The 17,388-nt window shown below is 44.4% G+C and overlaps 1 protein-coding gene across 1 annotated transcript; it reads left to right on the forward strand.

The window, feature by feature from the left end:
- The first annotated feature begins 55 nt into the window (after positions 1-55).
- LOC144120495 (uncharacterized) lies at positions 56-14,871 on the forward strand. Its single transcript, XM_077652942.1, has 6 exons — positions 56-913; positions 3,190-3,346; positions 4,207-4,306; positions 10,710-10,812; positions 13,462-13,518; positions 14,582-14,871. The coding sequence occupies exons 1-6, from the start codon at positions 60-62 to the stop codon at positions 14,856-14,858; spliced, it is 1,548 nt and encodes a 515-aa protein (XP_077509068.1). The 5' UTR covers positions 56-59; the 3' UTR covers positions 14,859-14,871.
- Positions 14,872-17,388: the final 2,517 nt, after the last annotated feature.

The following is a 17,388-nucleotide window of genomic DNA, read 5'->3' on the forward strand; positions in this document are numbered from 1 at the left end:
CCAGGGTATGCAAAAGTATAAGATATAACTGGCCAGCTTCCTTGCCGCTGCATGTGAAGATGGCATGCAGGGTTACGAATTACAGGGCTAACAGTGTCGTTCATTACCCTCTGGCATTACTTTGTGGTGTGTGCGATGTTGGCGACAATCCATCCTCAGTGTCTGTAGTAAACTTGTCAAGCGAGTTCCCTGGTGACTTCAGTTCATGGCCAGTGGTCAGTGGAAAGTTCAAAGTGTTCGTTCAGCTTGTACATGGAAGAAATGACTTGCTACTAAAGCACGGGTCAGCTGTTGAGACCTTCTCGCTGTTCTTTGAGCCAGTGCTGTGCCATCAGCAGCGTTACATTCGACTTGTCTACATTACGTGTTGTGATGCACCGGAGCAAGGTCATTTTCAAGGTCCTGAGGATGAAGACTGTTCCATTGAAAGTGCCTGCAGCCGCATTGGCTTGGGGATGCTCATCCTTCAGACAGCTCTGGCTGAAACCCTTGTGGCTTCTGGAATGGGTTACAAGTCATTTTGTCTCGAGCACACTGAGAAGAAAAGTATTCCCATTGTTCATGTCTTTAAGAGCAAGCTTCACTATGACATGGCCCGTGTGATGACTGGTGAAGACATCTGGAGCCATGTTGCTACTGAGCTGATGAATTCCGAACTGAGGGATGGAGACCGGTGCAAATTTGTGGCTTTTCTGTCTTGGACGCGCTACCAAGCTGATGTGGTTGAAGCAGTGACTCACAGTGAAGTTCTGAGTCGAATGTCGGGCCACGTAATGGTTGGTGCAGGTGGACTTGCTCTCTGTGGAACAGGTTGCCTCTACACTTGGGCGCGGAATGTTGAAGAACTTCCGCTCAGATTGTATGACACGAGGCAGGTAGACCGCCTTCATTTTATGGATGACAGTAACTACAGGTTAGAGTGCCTTGCTTTTCCTGTGCTTCCATCAGTGTTTGAACAGGCTGTGGAGATTTCTGTGCCTGCACATGACCAGTTTGCACCAAATTTGCTAGGATAGGTTTATGTTACTGGAGTTACGCGCCATTTTATTGTCACATTGTTTTATTCCACTGTGGTTACTGTGTGAGGCATTGTTAAAGAGTGCAAGCGATGAAGGTAGTCCCTGTAGAATAGCTGATTCGCAACGCTGAGCTGACAAATAGGCATGGCAACAAAAAAATGAGAATAGAAACAAAGCCTTAAGCTTTAGAGACTAGGAAGTGCTCCACGTAATAAGACATTAAGAAGGCAGTGGATAATGCGGCAATGCATGTTGTAAAATTTGTTATCTGTCCTGTTCGGTACAAATACACCAAGTTTTTATTCACCCACTTACTATCTGGTCATAGCACTGCAGGATGTTTGCACTATTCCTTTGGTTTTCAAGAAGCTCCTAATTGACTTCTCGCAATGTAAATTGTTGGACATGTTTTCCTCAACAAAATGCATGTTGGGAGACTTTGCAGTGGTGAACTGCATCACAGATAGCATGCGGATGCATGTTGGCAGTGAATGACGCTTTGTCACATGATGCTCGGTTTACAAACAGAAGCAGGAATGTGATCTTTCTTTGGTTAAATTTTTAGCAGCATTGTTAGTTAACACTACTTGTACGGTTTCTTGGTAGTTTGCGCTGCATTCCGTGGTTAGGAGTTGAGGTCAAGTTAGAAAAATGTGCAGGATGACTGAAACTAAGATGAAGAGAGAGAAGGGCTGTCATTAAACTTGGTATATCATGCTGTTTTTATTACTTTCAACATGCAACTGTAGAAGGGTAATGTTTGTACTGAATATGAAGTTTTGTGCTCGATATTCACCCACCACTGTGTGCGGTATGCCTTTTGCTTTTTAAATGTCTGTAATCATAGTGAATTGGAACCTTGTTAGTTGGTGCTGTTATGCTTACATCATGTTGGTGTTGTAGTTATGATACCTTGTATTATACTGCAATGGGCTTAATAACGCACACCCCAGTGTATGATTAACTAAAAAAAATGTCACTGCTGCTAAGTAGGCCTAGTCTCTGTTTTGGACTTTGCTAGAGGCAAAGGGGGCCTCGTGCTGTTTGTTTTGAGACTATATGTAACCATTTTCACCAAAATCCTGCTACCAGTCTCCTTGTGTTTCGCATTTAAAACCTAACGCAACTTCCTACTTCAAATAATCTCCTCAAGTTCGTATTTATATCACATGCAGTGAAACTTTGAATCATGAAATGTCTTGATGATGACTGCATAACCTATTATGATTTAACCTGAAGTTAAAAATGTTTTGATTGGGTGCACAGAATATGAACAGGGATCCACTCTTTTCCTAACCCTCACATGTTGGAAATGTATCCTGCTTGCAGCTAAATTGAGCTTAAATATAGGCTCACGTCCCAGCTAGGCTGTGCCTTCACATTTTTCTGGAGATACCTCCACCTGCTCTCAAAATCGGCTGCTTTAGAATATGAACTGTGCATGCATTAGCCGGCTGTCTCAGCTGTTGCCTGCTGTAAGTGCAGCTTCCATTTTATTGCATTGCATAGAATAGGCAATATAAAGTGAACGCACGTTTCTTCGGTGTGACTTTTGTTCTTGTAGTCTTGTTTTGATAAATCATTCCGCATCCCACAGTAGTGAGGATGAAAGTCTGGATCACCTACACTTTGTGGCCATCCATATTCAGTCTGCACACTAACCTGCGGGGTACAGTTAATGAAGCTTGCAGGAGAAAGTTGCGGCCTGACTTGTTCCTGATATCTGAGTAATGTAGTGCGGATGCTGTGCTTTTTGGCTTGGTTCAAGAGTTGTCTGCCTGCCTAAATGGTCATCTTCATCATCATCATCATCAAAATCATCATCAGCCTGACTGCCCACTGCAGGGCAAAGGCCTCTCTCATGTCTCTCCAATTAACCCTGTCCTTTGCCGGCTGTGGCCACCGTATGCCCACAAACTTCTTAATCTCATCCGCCCACCTAACCTTCTGCCGCCCCCTGCTATTCTTGCCTTCTCTTGGAATCCACTCCGTCACCCATAAGGATCAGCGATTATCTTGCCTTTACATTGCATTACATGCCCTGCCCAAGCCCATTTCTTCCTCTTGATTTCGACTAGGATGTCCTTACCCCATGTTTGTTTCCTCACCCACTCTGCCCGCTTCCGGCCTCTTAACATTACAGTATCATTTTTCTTTCTCTTTGTCTCAGGGGTACACTGTCAGCTTGTTATTCAAGCAGCCTAGGAGGTGTTCTACATGAAATGGGCCACACCTTTGATCTTGGGCACACACGTGAAGGCATCATGGGTCATGGATTTCATGATATCTGCCATGTCTACACAGTTTCTAACTGTGATGCAGATACTGTGAGTTCTCTTTGTGTTCTGTCTTTCTTTTGTTTCCTCTCATTGTATACGTCACTGTGGCTCAGTGGTTGCGCCATTTTGCTGCTGAGCTCAAGTTTGGATTTTGCTTGTGGTTTGCCTGGAGGAGAGAAAAGTCCCTTGCAGGAGCATTTTGTCATCGACGTCACTGAAATGGTAGTACACCTCATATGGGCCGAAGTAGCGGCGCAGTATTTAGCCACAGTGGCGACATTTTAACAAGAGCAAAGTTTGGAATAATTTTGACCATGTGGGGTCAAAAGATCTTTATTTATATAGAGATTATTGAGGCATTGGGGTGCACTGCAGAATTTACTGTTGATAATTATGAATTTAATTAAAGAAATGTCTGCTGAGCCATTTTAGTTGTAAACAAACATGGATGCAGCTGATGGTTTACCAAAGGGTAGAATCTTTTTTTTTTTGCATAATTTTATCATCAATAATAATCTCAACTAATGTAGCCGACAGCTTGAGTGGGTTGTGTAGTGCTGTATTCACAAGCTTTTCAGTCATTTAAGAACTTTGCCTAACAAAGTGTTGGAAGTAATGCTTACTGATGTTTAGGGTTGCTGTGTTCTTTTCATCTGTTGTATGTTTTTAGGACAGACAGGGTGTTGGTACATCAAAGAAAAGTGCTCAGGAATAAGATAGAAATTGTGCCTTGTTTATATTAGCTTTCTTAATAAATAAATGAGCACCCCTAAGCTGTCAGTAACTGCTTGAAACAAGACACAGGAAAATGCTGGCTGGTATATATGCAGTGCTGTACCTAATGTTCTTCATAGCAGTTTTGTTTGTGGGACTGTAATAAGCAAAGCCAGGATTTGACTTCTTTGCAGGTTTGGGGCAATTTTTCATCTCCGGTGCAGTCATCAGTAAATGTAGAATCTATTCCTGAGAGTGCTGCTGAGCCAAGAAGAATACGACTGACAACACTAAGTGAGTCTGTTATATTAGCACATGGTATTCTGTTAAATACTTTTCAGCTACTAGGTGCGAGGATGTAAAAATGCCTACACAACTCATTGGTGAGAATCGATGCAAGAATGAATAGGCCGTGGAGAATAGCTAAGAGCCATTTTGTTTTGTGCAAGAAAACTCGGTGGCATCATATTTGACAGTGCCAATGTGTACTCTTGTTAGTTATTAGTTATGGCTTTGCTCCTGTATGATGAAAATTTGGAGCACTGTGCTCATACCTCTATTTCAAAACTGCCAGTTGCGCCCTTCATTAGCATGATTTTGATGGCCTCAGCAAAAGACAGGTGCATGATTTTGATGGCCTCAGCGAAAGACAGGTTTTGAGTTTTTCCGCAAGCTTTGTTGTGGTTTTGCGAGACTTGCTTCTTGGAACCTAAGGAATTCGGCCTCGAATCGTTGCGCTGAGTATAGTTGGTAAAATTCGTCTTCTTGCTTTGTTCTAGCCATCCTTTTACGTACATAGGGATCTGAGTGGTACCTACCTCCGACGTAAAGTTGACTCCCACTAAGACGAACTCGATTAAGACAAATTCTTGGTTAAGGAGGGATGCAGCTTTGGAACCTCCAAAAATAGCCCCCCAAAAATTTGTTTTATGAAAATTGTTGTATTTGCTTGTATGCCTTGTTTTTTTTTATGTTTTCGTGAAGTTTCATTCCTGAAATCGACCGGGAAGTACTCTAAAAAAATTGTTTTAAGAACTGCAGCGGCTGTGCATTGCAGAAAACACTGAACAACGGCCAATTTTCTTCATTGCGGTTTTCTGCCTTGATGCTCATCTTGCAGAGCAGATTTCTTCACGATTGTTTGATCTGGTTTAACACCATTTGTTTCTTTGCACTCCTTAGACTATAGACCTGGTACAATGGCTCAGTGGTTAGAGCGCTTGGCTACTGATCCGGTGTGCCCAGATTGGAACCCGTCCGCAACGGCCACGTTTTGATGGAGGCGAAACGCAAAAGGCGCCAGGTGGTCGAAATTATGCGGTAGTGGTTCACTCCAACCTTCCGCCCTTCTCCTCATGGCATGGTTGAGGTGTCCACCGAGAAGTGAGACAGTTACTGTGTCATTCCCTCTCCTCAAAAATTTCTAAAACCACTAATTTAGACTATAGTGAGGTCAAGACATTGTTTGTTTTTCAAATTTATGAATTTTAATTTCTTGTATAAAAGTTTTTCTCATTCTAGATATGTCAACGGACACTGCATCCTAAGAAATTGGAAACCAAAATGATTTTTGTGAAAAAATTCTAAGAATATCTTGACGCGTAGCACACTGGTAGGAACGCAGTGAATGTTTAGCCATCGTTCAGCCACATTTTCTTAACTCTGCAGCCTTTTCACAAGATTGAGACAAGGAACATATATTGGAAAACAATTTTCTGGAGATATAATAGTAAATTTTGTGAGGTCATAAAATTACTTCTAATATGCTATAAAAAATTTATATAAATATACTAAGAGAAAAAAAATTGTACTGAGAGCCGCGCCCCCCTTACGATGAACAGTGTGAGACCATTTGGTTGGTTTCTCATAGGGTTTAATTTAAAAAGAAAATCTGCTTAAGACGAGCTGTTTTGTTTGTGCTGCGGTTAAGATGAACCTTGCGGTGACCTGGAGCCATGAAGGTACTTGCGGGATGTCTGTGCGACTGTGTCGAGGAAAGAAAAGAGTACACAATGCTTCTAAAAATGGAAGCGCACTACCACAGGAGGGCTTATTTGCCTTTTCTAGCAAAACTGGGGGGAAGCCGTCTTGCAGCAGAGTGCTTTCTTGGAGGAAAGCTTTCTTGCCGGTGCAGAAAAGGCAGGGCACCTTTGTGCCTATGCAGATGCAGGTCTGACATGTTCGGAACTTGGCATTGTGTGCTTGTCATGTGCTGTGCATTGCCTAAAAAACTAAATTGTGTGTACAGTAAAACCTCGTTAATTCGAACTCGAGGGGGACCGGAAAATTGTTCGAATTAAGCGGAGTTTGAATTAACGAGCGGGCGCTAAAAAAAGCGGCCATCACGCCCGGCAGCACGGGCCGAAGCTAAAACAGGCATATCTGAGATCGTTATCTCTTACTACGCGCTACTACACATTTGCGGCGGGCGATTGCGTGAATTAAAATCATAGAGCTCGAATGTCGAAGGAAATAAAGTTAATTTGTTTATGCAGAAGGAAATAAAGTTAATTTGTTTATGCGGTTGGAGCTAACATCAAAATGCATTCGCGTAAGCAGCAAGCTTAATGATTAAATATGACACTATGCTTCAAAAACATGTTTATTAACAGCAGATTGGCAAATCTTATCAAAGAGAAAAATAATCGGTGATGCGCATTTGTTTTCGTTTTCTTTGCCGTGACTCGACAAGCATCGTCTGCAACTTGCCCAACAGCTCCAACGCAGCGTCCGAAATATCATCGGCGGAGAAGTAGCGCGCAGCCAGATCGAGTGCTGACGCTGTTTCACATGCACTCGGGGGTGGCAATGGATCGTCGCCTCCGTCGGACTCGTCGTCGCTGTCAGCTGTGCTCGCCGCGCCCGAGTTGTGTGGCATCTGGTCACCGCAGGCCGCTTCAATAATCTCGGCATCGCTTAACGGCCCCGATGTCTCCACGCCGCTGTCAACGTCTACGAAGCTCTGGAAGCCAACACCCTCCGATAAAGCAGCGTAGGCAGGGTGCAGCGCGACGGAGTCATAACACTGAGCATCCAGCTCTGCCGTGCTGCAGGCTTCTGGGCCTTCAATGAAGCCGCACTTTCGGTAACAGTTCGCGACTGTGTCCGCCTTGACAGCATTCCACGATGTTGCCAGCATGTGGCAGGCTCCGAGGAGATTGAGGTCGTACGATTTGCCGCTGTCCATACACACAAGAATCCGCTCTAGGAGGTGGCGCCTGTACAGTGTTTTGAGGTTTTTAATAACCCCAAGGTCCATAGGCTGCAGCACAGCCGTAGTGTTTTTCGGCAGAAATGCCAGACGGATCGCCTTCAGTCCGCTGATGTCGCAATGGGCTGAACAGTTGTCGACGAACAACAGAACATTCCTGTTCTGTGCCGCGAACTTCCTGCCAAGTGTGCGCAGCCAATCCGTGAAAATTGCTCGCGTCATCCACGACTTTCTGTTGAAAGTATAATCAACAGGGAGAGTTTTTAGCCCTTTAAAGCAGCGAGGCTTCGCTGCTTTGCCTATAACTAGCAAGCGGCACCGTTCCGTGCCAGTCGCGTTTGCGCACACCAACACCGTCACTCTTTCCTTGCTTCTCTTCCTGCCTGAACACGTGTTGCCTTTGTAACTGACAGTCTTGTTCGGCAGCAACTTAAAATAAAGCGCGGTTTCATCTGCATTGAACACATCGCTGAGCGAGTAATCGGCAAGGTAGTCCTTTAGTTGACCTGAGATCCAATTTTGACACGTTTCTTCATCGACTGCGGCTGCCTCTCCACAAATGCTTTTAAACGTAAGTCCGTGACGGGCCTTGAAACGCGACAACCAGCTTTCCGACGCGCTGAAGTCACTTATGCCCATCTGGCTGGCGAAGTCCACTGCCTTTGCGGCAATTATTGGTCCACTTAGCGGAATGTTCCTGCTGTGAACGTCCTTAATCCATGCCATTACAGCATCCTCCATCTCTGGATGAGCCGATGTTCTTAGTCGTTTCCGCGAGGGCTCCATCTCCTTTTGATACGCATTGAAGATCGAGTCCTTGTTCTTGAGGTATGTGGACAGCGTGCTTTTCTTGACTGCAAACTTCTCTGCGATCGCTGTCTTTGTTAGGAGACCACGTTCGACCTCCTGTAATATCTCCACCTTCGTCTTCAAATCCTTTGCGGAGTACTTTCCTCGGTTTGCCGTGATTGCCACAGTCGATGAGACATCACCAGCGAGATACCAAACAAACGAGGAATATAACGCAACGCAAACTTCGCTAGACACCGCGGCAACAAAGACTAGGCGCAAGAGGGGCCGGGTGCTGCGTGCAGGATGAAGGAAAGGAAACAGTCTTCGCTTCCCGAGCTGCACAATAAAAGGGTACCGGAAGTCACGTGTTCTCGCAAGGGCTACTGGGAGAGTTTAGCCGACGGCGCAGCCAATAGAACGCTGGGCGCAGCGGCGTTGTCTGCTGCATGGGCAGGTGCGCTGGGACGGCGCCCAAGTAGAGGGAAGCGGGGGAACGAGGAGGGGAGGCCCGCTTGATTGAAACGTTTATTTCCATCAGAAAAAAAGCGCGGCTTCAAAAAAATGTGACGTAACCGCCTCTCCCGAGTACTTCCTTCCTCCATGGTCGCGTGCGTCTCCAATGGTCACGACCGCCTCGGCGCAGCGGAAACCTGCAACGGCTTGCGCCGGAGCTACCGTGGCCGGAGCATAGGCGGCGCCCGCGGTAGGGTGGCTACCCGCGTGACCGCGCGTCAGCCAAAAATAGACAAGCCAATGCTTCGACGCTCCAGCAGCGAAAACCTGCTACGGCATGCACCGGAGGGTTGGTTCGGGCAACGAAATTCACGTCTCACTTCGCGTGCTGGCTTATTTTTTTCTCATCATTCTACATTTTTTTTAATTTTCAGCGCATTGTATTTGCTACGAGGTGACTTCTATATGCGAGGAGCAATGCCAGCCATCGGCGCCTAGTTCGAATTAACCGACGTGGATGCCGGCATATTCGAATTATCGGGAGTTTTGACCCATTGAAATACGCAGGGCTTTGCCGGGACCCGGCCATCAGTTCGAATTAACCGGAAGTTCGAATTAAGCAATTTCGAATTAACGAGGTTTTACTGTATATGCAGAATGCACCCACTCGTTGACTTGGGCTTAAAAACTCTGAGGCAGCATTTTAAACTGATACAACATTGCAACAGGCATTATTGCGATGCAGAGATGGCCAAATATCGGGGCCATGTGCATTGCCTATGGCAGACGGAGAGTCACGTGGTGTGCCTGCTAGTGTAGCTGGTAACAACTATGCGTCAGAAGGATTGAGATAAGAGAGAGGCATAAGGCTATCCTGTTGAGCACCTTCAAAGCACTCAGAGCCAGATGGGCAGCGAAAATTGGAATAAAAAACACACAAAGAGTGGTTGCTCTGAGATACAGTGAGAAAAAAAGAAACTAGACCTATGCCATTTTCAACTAGTATAACACGAGCTTGGAACTTCTTATATGCTCTCAGGCTTCACATCATGCACAGTGAAATAAATGTTCTATTTGCAACTGTGCTCTCGCTGCAAGGTCATATTATGTATTTTTCATGTAACATATACATCTGGACACCTCTAGCATGCCCTCATCTTTTTTGAGGGCACTTCTGTTAAGACGAACTCCGATAAGACAAATTTTCTGGTCCCTTCAAATTCTTCTCGAAGGGAGCCTACTGTATGTTGCTGCTTACGCTCAGTAAACTTTGGTTGTTAGGTGGTACTTCGGTTCGTCTGTCTTTCTCCATCCTGTCTCTCTGTTATTCAGCATATGAGGTCTTTACCAACCAGTGTATAGTATACATTATAGCACTATTGTGATGTGCAGCTGTCTCACATGTGAAAAATTGAAATCTAGCAATATCAAAGCTTGCAGTATTGTCCTGTGTGATGAACAACACATATTGGCGTTCAGCCAGTGGCTGGTCCCAGGTTTTGGCCAGCACTCATTGACATCTGTGTCAAGAAGTTTTTTCTATTGAAAGATGGCCCCTATAAAAGTAAGGACTTATTTACACTGTAAATGCTTCTTTGTCGTCTTTTCTGTGTGAGATTGCACTGTGCACATCTTGTTCATACTTCCTGCTGTTCTGATATTTGAAAGGCAATCATAACTTTGAATAAATGATAGTACTCTTTGATAGCTATTGACAAATTGAGAGTACTCTCATGATTAGACCCATAATAGGCGATTGGAGGGATTAATACTCATTCCATTGGGCAGCCACAATGCTAACAAAGGCGGCAGGGGCTGGCAGATGCTTTGTGCATGAATTTTATTAGGTGGAAATGGTGGTACAGGCTTGTAACAGTAAGTTGTGGTTTACAAGTGTGGCACTTTGTGTATGGAATAATTTTGGACCTTGAGTGGTTTGTGCTAGCTAGCTAGCATGGTTCTTTGTGGAGACCTGATAGAAGGTATTTTAGAAAACTTTTACCCTTGTGACACTTATTTTGACCACAGGTAGTCTTCCACATCCCAAAAGTGAACAAGTGTGTCTTTTCGTTTTCCTTCAGACATGGATAGAACTTTTTGGTGAAGATGCCATGCTTGTTATATAGGTTCTTTCCTATTTCAAAACTGTCAATGGTTGCTATTTGTTGCCTTTATGCTTTAGGCAAAAACCCTCAAAGCATATCTCTTGCTGTCTTCGTGTTCTTATTTTTGTATCCTCAGAGCCAAAGGGACAGCCTGGTTGCATGGCAGGGCAGAAACATTGTGCATCTCTGTCTGGAGCCAGATGGTCACGTTCTTGTGCTATCATCTTGAGCCATCACCTGTAAGAATTGCTTTGTGTAACACTGCCATTTTATGAAAAAAGTGCATGCACCGTTTAGCTGAGGCTTTGTGACTGTTGAGCATGAGATGCTTGTGGGCCGCATTCTGCATCTCTTTGGAGGCAATTTTAATGAAGCTGAAGTGAACTTCAGAATAAATTGGAAATTTTTTGATGTTCAGCCATTGGCATTGCACAAAAAGGCTCCACAACAATGCGTGTCAGCTTGGTAGCCCAGAGTAATGTGGTTTCAATGACAGCTATCATTAGGTTTTGAATAGCTTTTATTTTGTTGCATGCCTGCACATAAAATTGATGGTGTCGTTTAGCTTGCTGTGAACATTTTATTTCGTTATTCAAATTTTAAATGCAGCTTTGCAAATAGCAGAATGAATTGTCTACTGTGTAAGTCCAGGATTTAAAGGATTGCTTTAGCTTATCAGTGGGAAAACATCTTTGTGCATTCAGTCATTGGGAAATTTGAAATAAAGGGGAGAAAATTTGTCTGTTAGAAAGGGAGCAGGTTGTATTGAATTACTTGGGAGGTCCGTGTTTATACTTTTTCGTTCCTCTTTTGGGGCCTAGTAAAAATTTTGTTCACTATATTTGATGTTAGTGTTTCATTCATGGCATCTCCTTATTTCAGTACAAGCCAATCTTTGGTGCTTGCTATGCTCACAGCTGAAATTTTGCTTTGTATCAGGCACTCACCGAGAAATTTTTATTCACACATTTTGTATCCGGTTCACCGCTGGGAGTAATTCTATCTCTATCATGCGGGCAAATGTATTATAATTGTTCAGCTTTTACACGGTTGCCTTGGCTGCCTGGTGCTTAAGGGAAAAAGAAAGTATTGTCACATAGTGGCGACAGCAGTCTGGTGAACAGGAAGACAGCAAAAAGCTTCCAAACGAAACTCTTTCAGAAGAGCGTGTTGTCGGGCAAGTTGGCTTTGCGTGATATAAAAGAAGTGGGCGCAAAACTTTGACAAGGACTGAGCAGAAATACAAACGACGACTGACAAGCGCTACTACCAGCTGTTTAATGGGGTGTGACACAAGGAATAATGTAACGTGAAGATGTGCACACCAAAAGGGAAAAATATATTTACAGGGAAACAGCTTACAGCCACGCAGCCGAACAACCGGGCACGCGAAGCCCAGCCCCAGAAACGCACTTCGTCCTTTTCGCGTTCCAAGCGCGAGCGCACCAAGCACGAGCGTTCCAAGCACAAGCACAACCGTAGCAATATGTAGGGAAAATTTTTCATATTTTCGTACATATTCCATGTGTCGCAGCCTATTAAACAGTTGGTAGTAGCGCTTGTCAGTCGTCGTTTGTGTTTCTTCTCGGTCATTTATCCAAGTTTTGTGCCCAGTTCTTTTATATCACGAAACTCTTTATTAGGCTGACTCATGCCCTTCAAGAACTGAATGGCTCGGTGGCGGCATAGCAACAAGCATGCTTGGCGGTCATCCAACAGAATGCCGGTCGTCTCGGCCGTGCTGAATGTAGAGCTGACAGTGAACTTTCGAGATACGGCATGCAAAGTAACCACAGCATCCTGGAACAACATGGAATTGGCTCTGCCCGTGTGTGATCAATTGAGATAAACCTGGTCATGTCTTGCATCACAAGCAAAGCGATAAAGCCGCTTGCCGGCAACTTTGAAGAATGAACAACCAGCCATCAAAAAGCTTTGCGTTGGTCTTATTTTGTCAGGACGCTTGACAGTTCACTAGCCGATGAAGGGCTTGATAGTTTTCTGTAAGTTGTCGTAAGATAATATTTTTTGGTAATTAAAAGTCTTAAAATGGGCCAAGACGAACTGCTTGTTGATCATAAGGCATTGGAAACTGTAGGGTGCCTTTCAAGTGAAGACCTCCTGAAATAATTTTTCCTAAGCCCGCACCAGGAGCGGCGGGTATTAAGTGTGGGTGCTAGCCCCTCTTACCAATATCAACTACAATACAATATCGTAGAAGGCCCATAAGACAGAGCTATAGGCTGTCACGGAGAGTTTCACCACCTCCGTGACAGCTGACATCAGTGCAGGATGATTATGGCAAGTCCCCAACTGACCTTGCTGCTGCTTCCGGGGTGCTGTCAGTGGGTGTGAGAGGCATGAACACGTGCTGACCACTTGGCTACCAACCCTCCATTGTAGCTTCCTTGCCGCTCCTGACGAGTGCAAGACAAAACGCAAAGAACGCTTGCCGCACTACCGCCAGTCACTTGTGCAGTACGGCGAAGGCTGCCGTCTGCCATCCGCTCGGTGACTGCTAGGTGCCGAGGAGCTCAGTATATTTGTTTTATGGCCAGCTGCTTTAGATATAAAAAGTAAAAACTGCATGTGTTTTTGTTTTTATTTTTGAACTTATAAGCCTGTCAAATAGTGGGGAAAACAGATGTGGAAAAAAAATTTTCCCTGAAAAGTTTGTTTTTATTTCCTTTTAGGGCATCTTTTGAGTGGTAGTGTGTGGTGTTCGGTTGCTATTGATATAACGGGGGCAGAAAAGATGGCATTATGTAAACCTGATGCATTTGTGTTTTGTTAAATCTTCTTGAGGGTTCGATCCCTATGCTGCTGCAAGAGCTACTTTTGGATTGATGATGTAGCAAACATGGGTTTCATTGACTGCGTTTTTCTAGGTGGTTGAATGTCAGGAGAAGATCGAACATTGTGGGCTCTGTTCAGCTCCTCGGAGAGTGAGTCAGTTTTTACCTATATACTATTAATTCCAGTACCTAGTGCAAGTGCTTCATGGTACATTAAAGCTTTCAGAATTTATGTAACTTGGTGCTCTTCCATGCTGCCTTTCATCTTGTGCACCTTTCCCCTGCCAGAAAGAGACCTAACAGAATGTCATTTTTGCTACTAATTTAGTTTAGGGCAATGCCTTTTCAGAACACTCAATATTTTATGAACATTGCAGAAAGTTGTGAATGTGTCAGGCACAGTCTTTCGTTGAACTAGACACACACATTGTCATAGCACGGAAACTTGGTCGAGTTGGTGTACATGCACAGTGGGCAAAACAGCGCAGCCGGACGTAAGACAGACAAAGAAACAACACAGACGAGCGTTTGTCCGTATTGTTTCTTTCTGTCTTTCGTCTAGCTGCGCTGTTCCTCCCGATATGCACACATTGTTGCATGATTAGGTTAGGTAGTGGAAACTCAGGATTGTTAATTTGCTGCTCAGGTTATGTGCTGGCAATCTGTTTCTGGTATAAAGAATAGTAAAACTGATTTAGTATTCACTGCAATGGAAGTTAGTGGTGATTTCAGTACTCTGTCAAGGCTCCATTTTACAGGCGGTGTGCTTACTCAGATATATGTTTGCCCTGAAAGTTTTTTATATAAGGTGTACCAACTGTAAAAATAGTGTAATGCATGCTTTGTACTTACATTTGCTGCCATATCTTTGGTTGGCTTGCAAATGTGAGCAACAGTGTGTGGCTGTGCACTGTGCAGGTGAAAACAACCAGCTTATTTTACTAAGCTTTGCCATGTATGGGAACTGGTATCTTTTCTTCAAACGACTGTTACCATTTTTGTTTGTCCCTTCCTACATTTCTTTCTACACCTCGCTGTTGTATACAGGTTGAATAAACTTTGATGCTGAGTAGGCGATCCTTTGTAAAAAAAAAATCGGAAAACTGCCAGCAATTACTGTTCTGTGGAAATTTCAAGGATTAAATTAGATGTTGTGGTGTGTAACATAAACACAGCTGTTTTTTCACTTCTGTCCTCTTTCTGCTTTCTCCAGGCATCTTCTGACGTCTCCGCATGGCATTTGCCTTGTAGAATTTCGCCGTCCTGAAGATGCAATGGTCATTGGGTTTTGGGAATTCTCCAGTGGAGCTGAGGAAGTGTGTATTGATCCTAAGAAGCTGCGTCTTGTGTATTTGTCAGAATCTGAAGACTCACTGGAGCCTGATCAACATTCTAAAAATGACACTAGTTCCCTCCTCATCTTTGCAATAGACATGGCTGGAAATACCTTCACAAAATTTGTGGATTTGGTGCAAGGTGAAGCAGAATGAAAATCATTGTTTTTATAATCTGGTCTCTGTCTTTTTCGGGGTCATATGGTATAGCTTTTGTGCACTGTGTAAGAATTGCTTGCTTGTTGTACACAAAGCTTCTACAACAAATGCATGCACAATAATACATTTAAAATACACAAGCATGCAGTATGTGCATTTTTTAATGTGGTAGCACATTCAGACACAGAACATGAAGGAAGAGTTTTTGGGCAGTGCTAATGCCATCACTGGAAGGCACCAGTTTTGATGGTGGCTAGTGGTGAAAGCAGGCATAGGTGGTGAAATTGTGGGCTAAGTGTGGTCCAAGTGATCTTGTATACAGTTGCCTTACCAAAGAAGTATATTTGTCACATGTCGTGAGTGCATGATGGTGCACAACTCAGCATGTGTTCAGATGTGAGAATTAGAGGACAAGATATAAATTTTGCGTGATTAAATCTTGGGAGACAGTAATTGATAAGGCGTGAGTGCTGCTGTAGTGCACTTTCCTTAAGTGACAGGAAAAATTAGTTGCCAGTCCCCCTCTTCACTCTTCATAAAGGGTAGCGTGACATATTTTTCATGGTCTGTAGGCCCATCTAAGTTCTTTGCACCCCACAGAAAACAGTTTTTTTAGGGCCTGCTGTGCATTTCTTATGCTCGATGCAAACACCTTATTTTGGATTGGAAAGATTTGCAAATTAGTTGTTTTCATCACCTCGACAGTGCTTGACCGCAAGGTTCCATCAGCTGGAACTTGGAGATGGAAAGGAGGATGCAGTGGTTTGGTTCTTATAGGGAGTAATGAGCAATTACTCCCTAATTACCTCTCATATCCTTTTAGCATGGCTGCATCAACAATTGGAGACAGCTTGGAGCTGTCGCGTGCATTGATGAGAACCTGCGCATATGGCAGGTTCTCTGAAATCATGAACGGCAATTTACCAATTTCCCTCAAGAGAAAAGTGTACAACAGTTGTATCTTACCGATACTCACCTGCGGGGCAGAAACGTGGAGGCTAACGAAAAGGGTTCAGCCTAAGGTAAGGATAACGCAGCGATCCATGGAAAGAAAAATGATAGGAGTAACGTTAAGAGACTGGAAGCGGGCAGAGTGGGTGAAAGAACAAATGTGGGTTAATGACACCCTAGGCAAAACCAAGAGGAAGAAATGGGCATGGGCAGGGCATGTAATGCGAAGGCAAGATAACCGCTGGTCCTTAAGTGTAACGGAGTGGATTCCAAGAGAAAGTAAGCGTAGCAGGGGGCGGCAGAAGGTTAGGTGGGCAGAAGAAGTTTGCAGGCATAGGGTGGATGTGGCTGGCGAAGGACAGGGTTATTTGGAGAGACATGGGAGAGGCCTTTGCCCTGCAGTGGCTGTAGTAAGGCTGATGATGATGTTGATTTTTAATAGAAATTTTTGGATACAATAGCATTAGAAGGCTCATCGCAGAGAAAACGCGGCATTGTGGTCTGTAATGAAATTAGCTGATTGGTCAAGACAGTTATGACGTCTTAGGTCACCTGACGTGTCATCTGGCACCTCCCCCCGCCCCCTCTCTCCATCTGCAGCGCCGTCAACAGAGGCTTCACGGAAAAAAAAACAGGCGCTGTGATAGACCATAAAATTCGTCTATTAGTGGAGGCAGTTATGATGTCATCAGGTCACGTGATGTGCCACTCCTTCCGCACCTGTCACTTTCCACCACCACCTCTCCCCGCTCTCTGTCCACCTTCATTGCCATAAAACAAGTGTCATGAAGGAAACTCTGATAAAGACCTGGTGTACTGGTCTGTCAAAATGCGTTGTTTGGTCAAGACAGTTATGACGTCATCAGGTCACATGACGTTCTCCTTCCAACTTCCACCCGCTGCCTCTCATCACTCGCCCCCTCGCTTCACCTGCATCGCCGCGAACAGAAGCCTCATCACTAGAAATTTGGCGTGTCCGATGCAGAAGTCTCCGCGCTTTCACTGCATATATCCTGGCCTAACAGAGCTAGGCCATCAGCAATTTTTTTTCAGTAATCCTTGCTGTTCCTCGCGGTTAATGAGAGACGAAGGGCGGACATTTGACAATTACTACTTGTTTTGCCTTTGAGTTTTCCACGTTGCATTACGTATTTAGAGGTGCACTGAGGTCAACTCCATCTGGGGCTGTTTGCGGCTACGTTGATGGTCGTTCGGCAGCAAGACTCATTCATTGGTGAAAAGACTGCATACTGAAATTCTCTCGGTGATCTATTGTAAGACGTGATGTCTTCACACTGACAAACACTCCTTCCACCGCATTGAAGTGAATGTCAGTGTAGCGTAGCCTTTGGATCCGTGCACGAAAAACTGTGCCGACACACCGCAGTTTACCCGCCTTTTCTAGGTTATAAAAACTCAATTTTCTGTGAAAGAAGTATCTTAGTCGTTAGGATGCAATACTCACTCGAGACAGGCCAACTTCAGTTTGTCCTCAGTATCACGCAGGAAAAGTTCGGCGGCATCAACCACCTAATGGCACATGTAAAAAAAAAAGCCACTAAGGCTTGTTCACTCG

This window comes from Amblyomma americanum, chromosome 2 (assembly GCF_052857255.1).
Source record: "Amblyomma americanum isolate KBUSLIRL-KWMA chromosome 2, ASM5285725v1, whole genome shotgun sequence".
Classification (NCBI taxonomy): domain Eukaryota; kingdom Metazoa; phylum Arthropoda; class Arachnida; order Ixodida; family Ixodidae; genus Amblyomma; species Amblyomma americanum.